Genomic DNA, 9147 nt, shown 5'->3' with positions numbered 1-9147 from the left:
GAAGTCAATTGGTCAGTGTTGTTTAGTTACCAACGTTCTTCAAAATATCTTCTTTTGTGTTTAGTAGAAAGTCATACAGGTTTTGAATAACATGAGTATGAGTAAATGATTAAATTTAAATTTTAGAGTGAACAATCCCTCTAAGGCATTAAAGGTCCAGTGCCTAAAGTTTAGTGGCATCTAGTGGTGAGATTGCGAATTGCAACCAATGGCTCATTCCACCCCTCCCTTTCGAAGCATTACGGTGGCTGACACAGAACTGAGCTGTCATAACGTTTTCGCTGCTTTGACAAAGGACATAACATACGAAACATGCTTTGTAGAGCAGTTTGTACTTTTAGGGCTCCTGTAGAAACAACATGGTGAATTCCATGCAAGGGGACCCGCGGGGTATGTAGACAGAAACAGCTCATTCTGAGGTAATAAAAACATAACGTTTCATTATGTAAGGTCTTTATACACCTCCGAAGACATAGTAGTGTATATTATTTTGTATTTCTGTTAATGGATCCTCCAAAAAATTACACGCTGGACCTTTAAAAATTTGATTTCCTAGATAATATTGTTTGTACCATAGACTTATTGTATAGGATTTAGTAGGTAAGTAATGTGTTAGAAAATACATCAATCTCAAAATGTCAGTGTTGGCAAATACTCAGTTTAATACATTTCATTTTTGAGACAATGAGTCTGCTAGATCATCATTAGATCCTGTAAGGAATAACAGATTTCAAACATTTTCCAAAGCAACAAAAAAAGCACCATCTTTAGTTAAAAAAAAGACTGTAAGCCCTAGAACATAGTCACACAATAGTGTTTCATTGGTCTCCTTAGGTTCTGGCAATTTCAAGTGTTTATATACCATTAGTTTGGAATGATTCAAAGGATCTTGTGACTGCTTATCAGGTAAGAATTGATTGTAACAGGCTGATGTCATGTGTAACGGTGATGCATGAATAAGTGTGTTTGGTCCAGTTGTACAGGCTGCAGAGAAGTCTCTGGGATCCCTCATAGGACTGAGACCTGATCTATGAAAGTAGCAAGTGTGATGTCACGCTGTGAGAGTCCTCCACATTCATGAGTACTGAGAGTGATCTGGACCTAGCAGAGAGAGGAAACAGGCAGACATTACCTAGTTAAATCAATGTACAATAATTGAAAAGTTATTTACTTTATTATGCATTACAAGATCACTGTGAATAAATAATCTTTTATATTCTAACTGAAAAATCTTTATTTACCTTATTATACACATTAAACCATTCAGGGTGATGATCCATTTTCTCAGCCTGCAGTGCTACTCTGGACATGAACCCAAAAGCCTAAAGGGAATTCAGGTAATATGACACAACCAGTTGCAAATTAAGTGTAATTCATAAAATTATATTATCATTTAGCAATATAGAAGATGTTATTACCTGGTTGAAGTCTTTAAAGATAAATTCCTTGTAAATGGCATCTCTCCCCACCACCTCCACCCATTGAGCATTCCTGAGGATGGGCAGGAGGTGCTCCCTCTCCTCCATGGTAAGAGTCTGAATCTTTCCAGCCTGAGTATTTAAAACAGTTTAATGAAATTAATACCACATGGTTTTCACACAGCCCGTGACAGAACCACACATTTTATATAACTGAAATAGCGCTAATAGTTTTACTTAGTCATTGTTTGTAAATAGTATTTGTACAGTTTTACAAACACCCACACGCAACTATTCTTGGTGGGATGTTTCAGAAATAAGCACCGTGATTGGCTGTTGTGAACCCCATATGTAAACAATGATGACTTGCATTTCCAATTTAAAGAGCTTCCACCCTATTACTGTGGTAGGACAAGCAATGAAATTCCACAGCAACTTAAGCCTTCCCCTTTAAGCCCTCACTAAACATCACGAGTTACACATACAGATTTGTGACAGATTCAAAGCCATGCAAATAATTATTCCTTGAGGTCAGTGACATGAAAAAAGCGGTCAAAAGTACTTGTTACACATGTTGTTGTTTTTATTGAATTCCATTACGTATTTCGTTGAAAAGCAAATGTGCGTCAGCATTTTTTATTGTACTAGGCAGACAATATTGTCTCTGACTGAACAACAGTACATTGCGTCAGAGAGCCTGTGCTAACAGCAGTCGGTCATCATGACAAATCTGGCTGACATCAACAGGTCTCTTAGCAACGGTCTAATCTGCTGAACTCGTGCTGCTGCATGAAGCCATAGAAATCACGAAAGCTTTATATTCTAGTATAAACAAACACCTTCATTTTTTAATATAACTAACATTATACGCACAGTTTTACGGCGGAACAGTAATCTGCACAAGCCACATACTCCATTGTGTCCAAATCGTGTAACGTTAATGGGCATCTCATCACAATTACTGTTCAGCCCATTACAATACCATTTAAAAAAAATCGATTGCAACAATGTAAGGCAAGAGATGTCATGTTGTTTAAAAGTGATACAAAAAGTAGCTTGTAAACCATATATACCATAAATATGACGTTTTGTATGAGTCTTACCATGTCGGAGGTTTGTGCGTGCAGCGCTCGGACACAGTCCCCCAGTGTGCAAACAGCAGCTGGATTTCAACCTGTGGCTTTCGACAAATCCTACTACGGTAAAGGTGTTTCTCATGAATATTAATTAAAGTGTGTGATTGGACGCTTGTGAAAGATTACCAAACAACGTCAGCATTAACTATCAATTATTCATGATAAAGTTCAATGAGCGGCTGCCCTGACAAATGCCGGAGCAAAAATACGGTTGGCAGAGGTTATCCAAATCAATCCTTGTTTTTAGACAAATTGTTAACTATCAGAAAATCGATTCGCATTTTAAACGTTATGTCTAAAATGAACGTACCTATTTATACCTGACTGTCTAAAGGTAAATGGCAAAGGCATATTATTTTAACTATGAAGACAACGTCCAAAACAAAATCTTTAAAAACAGAATAAATAATTATTTGGGTAATATTTTCGTCATAAAATCTTGGTAAGTGTGTGGATTTGGACTTTATATAAACTATCATTTGCATGGCATTTTATGCTCTTTATCCGATACATCATGTGTTCTTTGGTATGTTAACTGGGAACCAATAAAACTGTCCAACTATCACAAAGATCACAGTAATCACATGTACACTGATCTTTGAGCTCTCTTTATTTTCAATTGGACATAAAGAAAAAATAACAGTGGCAGAGCAACAGAAGATCAGGATTTAAAATGAAGATGATCAATGTACTGTATGTATACTTTCTGACTCTTTTCTCAGCAGTGTTGTGTGAAAGACTTCATGATGCAGGTAAGACGAGAGCTGTTATCAAGGTAATACCTGGCTAAGTAGAATAATGCAGTGCCAATTCCTGTCTTGTTTTCTAGTATACAAGCTGAAAATGGATGAAGCATTGCTAACATTTCACAGTGAACTACAGTACAGTATCAGTGTTCTCTACACATCAGATTACTGTTATAAGGTATTACTCAAATATATTATATTGTTCATGAAATGAGTGTCACAGTATCAGCATTGCTGCACAAAGAGAGAGAGAGAGACAAAACCTGTGTTTTGTGGTGTATAAACCTTTATGTAACTGCTTGTATAAACCTGTATTCCCTGCTGTTCCATGTGTTTATATTTAATTAATATTTCTTTTTTTTAAATGTAGTGTCTTTATCAGAAACTTGCCATAGTTAGGAATGGACAACAGAATGTGTCTGTTGTGGTACGCGCTCCATTTCAATTGACATTAAGAATCTTACCTGTGGATGGAAACAGCACTCTGTGCAGGTTAGACACACTTTGAATTATTCCACGAGCATTATTATTATGCATGAATTATTATTTGGTGTGTCATTCTAAATTTATAAAAAGAAAAAATAAGTGTGGACTATAAACAGACATTTTCTGTGATAGGAAATAATAATTTATATGAAGGTGTTTTTTTCAGAAACTGTAAATATTATGAAGCCGGCACACAAGAACATTGTATGTACTAGATATATGGCCCTAATAGGGGGCGATTGCATTTGCAGACTATTTATGGCCGTGTGTGTTGTGATCTGGCTTTAGTGCTGCCCTTTGGAGAATACCTCACTGTGCATTGATCGCACTGCTTTTTGGGGTTAACAAGCTGACAGTAAAATAATGATGAAAAAGACCATTAGGACATCAAAGCTAGAGGTTCATTCACAAACACCAGCTGGGGTGTTCAAAAGAAGAAACGGTAGTCATATTTACAACCAATCCTGATTTGAAACCGTCATCAAGGTAGAGATATTCCATTTTTAAATGGGGGTGGTATCTGATATCAAATGGCAAGCCAGTGTATTCTATCTCCTATAACCCCACCCCCAACCTACGGCTAGGTCTGGTCTTTTAGAATCGATAGCATGGTCTCTTTCCAGACTGACCCATTATCGATTTACCTTTTCCCCCAAAGAACGTGCTGGCCACTATGTCATTCCCAGGAGAATCAATAAATGCTGATTATGCATATTTTGGGGATGAAAAGGTGGTGTGGGATTAAAAATTGCACTTCTCACTTTGGACCCCTAGATGCCCCCCTTTAGCCTCTTAAATGGCTTATTTTTTGAATACAGGCAGTGTGGAAACAAGGTGCGTATCTATTGGTCATATACTATTGTGTCAGCTAGCTTTTATAAGTATTAGATTATAGTGCATTATGATTAATTTAGGTACATATTTAAATATATATATATATATATATATATATATATATACACAACAAAATATTCATACATCGAAAAAATGTAGGTTAGTGGTAATGTGCAAAAAAAAGTTTTTTTTAAATGTTACAATCATCACCATGACTAAAAGGATATGATGGATGGATCAGTGTTTTATTACCTGTTGATGACATTATTTCTTCTCCCCAGTCTGAGTCAGACATTTGAGGAAGCTGGCCATTATTCTCTCTGGATGAGGCAGTCAGGCTTGTTAAATGATGTAACCTGTTCTCTCACTGTGGACAAGAGTCCACACAATGCCTACCTGCGTAAGTACAGTACAATTAAAAAGAAAGAATTATTGCTTGTTAGACAGTCACCAGAATGTTCCAACATATGTTCCAACATTCTGCATGAAAGTATTTCTCCCATGTCTCAGGGGTCAGATACAGACTGTATTGATCAGATGAACTGCCCGTTTCTAGAAAAAACAAGTTCAAAGAAAAGCTTTTCTACAATGTTTGTTTTGGACGATGCTCCGGGAGGGGAGCATTGTGGGAAATACATTAGAGGAGTGTGAAGGATTAAAGCATAATGGGGTTTTGAAAGCACCACGCTCCATAATGTGCAGTCTACTTTGCAATAGTGCAGATTATGTTGTAGATCAGACCTTTAAGGGCAAGTAGCCATTATTGGTCAGATATATGGCCAGTGTAACTAAACTCTCGGCTATATGATGAGCTTCCATTAGCTGGACTGACTGGCGATTACAGTCAAGCTACAGAAGGCTCTCACGACTTAAGTGATGGTCCTAGTGTTTAGATCAAGAACTGATGAGCGAAGAAATGTGTGTTTTCAAATGAATTCATGAATGCTATCCAGAGTGATCAGGTTAGTGAACATGTTATGTTCAAGAATTATATTTTAAGCCTTGGTCTGAAATGTACAAACACTCACCTCAGCCTTGACTCTGTGATTCTTCTAAACCTTCAGCTGTCATTAACTTTAAAGGGATATTTCATTTTATTGCTAGACATTGATCAGCAGTAAACACTTTTCACCGCAGATAAATAAATTGCAGCATTTCTACACAGAACTTGTTTTGCGTAGCTTTTTATTAAAGGGATAGTTCACCCAAAAATGAAAATTCTCTCATCATTTTTTTCATCCCCTTGTCATTTCAAACCGGTATACTTTTCTTTCTCCTACAGAACACAAAAGAAGATATTTTGAAGAATGTTGGTAACTGAATAATGGTGGTACCCATTCACTTGCATTGGTTTTTCAATTTTCATTTTTGGGTGGACTTAACTATCCTTTAAAGCCTGTTTTAAGATTTCATGCAATTTCTCTCTACACTAAAAAACCTCTTTTAGCTCTTAAGCTGAAGTACATTTGAAACATGATGAACATGACAAACATTAATGTAGTCTGAAGTGTGCCGTGTTGAACACACATGCAGTGTTTATTTCTCTCAGGGCCAGTTTGCTCAGGCTCCTCAACTCAGTCATCACTATAGTTTCATCACAGTTTCACTGTTTCCCCTCGTGTCATCAGCCGTATTCACACTTTGATCAAATGGTCCTTTGTGTGTTTGTTTTTCCGCAAAAGCCACCTGTTCCATCGAAAAGAGATCACCGTGTGCAACATGTCCAGTCGATTAACCACGATACTACCTGAGGTGTGAGATTTCTAAATGTGAGAAGGGAGTTTTAATTGTGAAAGATGATAAATAATGGCATACCAGTTATGGGTTTCCAAAATTGTGACCCAGTCTGTGAAAGCCAAAATCTATTTCTGAGATAACATGCATCCAGTGTTGGGTGTAACTAGTTACTAAGTATTTAGTTACTGTAATTTAATTACTTTTTTTCACTTGAAAAAGTAAAGTAAAAGATTACTCTTATTTTTTCTGTAATTTAATTAGTTACCTCTGATGTAATTGAACTAAATACTGTGTAATATATTCAACAGTGGAAAGACATCAAAATTATTAGTCTAACTTTAAAATGTATGCTCTAATGTATCCTTCTCACATTTGTACACTTTGGTCAGTTAATAAGAATAATTGTATGTAGTATGTAGTTATTTATTATTTATTTGAATGAATTAAATAAGCCGTTTATCCTTGAATCAATTCTAATCAAGGTTGATGTAGGATATAGAAAGTAATTAGTAATAAGTAATAAAAAATTTTTTTGGAGAGAGTAATTTGTACAGTAATCTAATTACACTATTGAATATGTAACTAGTAACTAGTGATTAATTACTTGTTCACAGTAATTTGCCCAACACTGCGTGCATCAAAGTTTGATTTCAACCAGTAATTTCACTATGATTTCAATATTTGACATAGCCAGTATTAAAGATTTCAAGGTTATATTTTCACAGAATGTTTTTACATTATGTAGCATAATTTAATGTAGAAAACAGTAAATCACAAAAAATGACCTTATCTGGGTTTTCACAGACTGTCACAATTATGTAAGCATCATGTACCAATGTGGAAATCTATGAAATATAGAATTACGTTTTATGGCTAGTATAACTTAGGCTTATTTAAAAAACAAATTCAGTAAAATGTCTCTTATGTCCTTTCCATCGATTTTCAGTTTTATAGCTTCGAAATGCTTTGATGACTTGATTCCTGTTGTACACCTTCCTTAAACCAATCAGCATGGATGATGGCCTCTGGCAGTCAACACGATCCATTCCATCATAAACTGTGAAAATATTGCCTCAGTGCCTGGCCTTATTGGAGACCCAAGGCTAGGGTTTCATAGATTGATTTTACGCCTATAGGCTGGTTTCAGATTACATAAAAGGACACTGCTGGCTTCTTGAGAGCTCCCTTGTGGCACAGGATGGGTGACAGAGTGTGCTCAGTGAGGAAGCCAAGAAAATGTTACAAAATGAACATTCTTGTGATTGGTTTTCCCAAGAATTTACTGGCTAGACTAATTGTTATTTGCAGCCAACTTTTGCAAAAGAAAGAATACATTCTTTGAAACTCAATTCTCCATGTTTTCCTATTGTAATAAAACTGGTGAATATGTGTATATAATCATTGTTCGTATATTTCCATTTCTTAGCTTTGTTGGTGGCATTTTTGATTCTGGCTTTTGCTGCTATCTTTTGGGCCTCTTTGCCTTATATTAGGAGGTAAAGTATGATGTTTTTTTTCTCTTTTGATTTGATTGATTGTTGCATCAGTTCTGCTTTTATGGGCATAGCCTTTATGACACTAAAATATTGTTTTATACCAAAGATGTAGATGTACACAAAGGCTAAAGGATCTTGTCTGCTGTCACGGGTCCCAATACTCCATGGAAAGCGTGAGAACAACATCACATACAGTTATACTACACTCTAAAAAATGTTGAGTTATTTCAACCCATCATTGGGTCAAATATGGATAAACCCAACAATTAACCCAGAATAATATTTGAACCAACAATGGGTTAAAACAACCCATCATTTTGGGTTGAAATAGCCTATCATAGGTTAATTTATAACCAACAGTTGGGTTTGTCCATTTTTTACCCAATGATGGTTTAAAATAACCCAACATTTTTTAGTGTATAAACATGTTATGCATTTAACATTTTGCATTTGTTTTATGTTAGTATATAACAATAAATCCCATAATTTACTTTCCCAAATGATCACATTTAATATGCAGACAGTTGATAGAAATAAACTTGGAGCCTTGGACAGGATATAGTTTAATTTTCCTGAGATCTAGTTTGATTTCCCGGTCTGAAACTCTAGTTTGATTAGCTTGGTCTGTGGCCTATCATAGGGTTGTTTGGCGAGCCAGAACAGGAAGAGAGTAATGCTAATTTCTCAGTGATGGATCTCACTGCCATCACAAGACCATATGGGAAATGAGAACATCTTTTGCCAATGAAGAAGTGATTTTTAACTTGAATATATTTAGAATCAAATATTAAAATTGAAGTGAGATTTCCCAGATTTGCTTGATATCAATTATAAACAGCAAACAGTTAAATAATTCTGTATTAAAATATATTAATCTTACACCATATTTTTAGATAAAATGTAGTGTTTTGGTGCAGTGCACTAGGTGGATGTTGTTGTCTACTTGGTTGTTGATCTAAATAGAACAATTTTGCCATAATTTGATATATTACAAACATGTCATATCTTATGAAGAATAACTTGTATATATTAGATATAAAGACAGATACAAACCTAGCCAGCAGCCATGACAAATGTTCCCATAGTCCTTGAAACATCGGGGGATTTTAATATTGGGATTTCCATGCCTGGAGAATTTACGGATAGTAATAAAATGTTGACTCATGGAAAAGTCATTAAAGTGATTTTATAGTCATTTCAAAGTTTTTGTAGTTATGCTTTGTTCTAAAATATTTCATTAGCTTGAAATTAGCCTTTGTTGGTGAAATCTCTATTAATGAAAAATACCTTATTC

General features: G+C 35.4%; 2 protein-coding genes across 4 annotated transcripts in view; one reads left to right on the top strand and one right to left on the bottom strand.

The window, feature by feature from the left end:
• Positions 1 to 638: 638 nt before the first annotated feature.
• On the bottom strand, positions 639 to 2612 carry pcbd1 (pterin-4 alpha-carbinolamine dehydratase/dimerization cofactor of hepatocyte nuclear factor 1 alpha). Its single transcript, XM_057342437.1, has 4 exons — positions 2522 to 2612; positions 1419 to 1550; positions 1242 to 1322; positions 639 to 1101 (listed from the first exon to the last, which is right to left on the bottom strand). Exons 1-4 carry the CDS (start codon positions 2522 to 2524, stop codon positions 1009 to 1011), a joined length of 309 nt encoding a protein of 102 aa, XP_057198420.1. The 5' UTR covers positions 2525 to 2612; the 3' UTR covers positions 639 to 1008.
• Positions 2613 to 2905: 293 nt separating this feature from the next.
• Positions 2906 to 9147, top strand: part of si:dkey-192p21.6 (uncharacterized protein LOC565246 homolog) — a 28771-nt gene continuing 22529 nt past the window's right edge. The window contains exons 1-7 of one of the 3 annotated variants that reach the window (XM_057341873.1): positions 2961 to 2996; positions 3277 to 3306; positions 3384 to 3478; positions 3671 to 3792; positions 4902 to 5020; positions 7784 to 7853; positions 7960 to 8026. In XM_057341873.1, the coding sequence (XP_057197856.1) occupies positions 3398 to 3478; positions 3671 to 3792; positions 4902 to 5020; positions 7784 to 7853; positions 7960 to 8026 (459 nt within the window). In that variant the 5' untranslated portion in view covers positions 2961 to 2996; positions 3277 to 3306; positions 3384 to 3397. Of the gene's footprint in view, positions 3307 to 3383; positions 3479 to 3670; positions 3793 to 4901; positions 5021 to 7783; positions 7854 to 7959; positions 8027 to 9147 lie in introns of all 3 variants that reach the window. The other 2 variants (XM_057341872.1, XM_057341875.1) reach the window with 2 other exon arrangements.

The sequence above is a fragment of the Triplophysa rosa genome, linkage group LG9 (genome assembly GCF_024868665.1).
Source record: "Triplophysa rosa linkage group LG9, Trosa_1v2, whole genome shotgun sequence".
Taxonomy (NCBI): Eukaryota; Metazoa; Chordata; class Actinopteri; order Cypriniformes; family Nemacheilidae; genus Triplophysa; species Triplophysa rosa.
The sequence above is the reverse complement of the archived record's forward strand: the minus strand, read 5'-3'. Positions and strand labels throughout refer to the sequence as shown.

Bases quoted from the DNA above. Each gene is read 5' to 3' on its own strand.
- pcbd1 (XM_057342437.1), bottom strand. The intron at 1,323-1,418 runs GTAATAACATCT...AATTCCCTTTAG, and splicing joins TCTTTAAAGACTTCAACCAG to GCTTTTGGGTTCATGTCCAG. The intron at 1,102-1,241 runs GTAAATAAAGAT...TCTCTCTGCTAG, and splicing joins GGTTTAATGTGTATAATAAG to GTCCAGATCACTCTCAGTAC.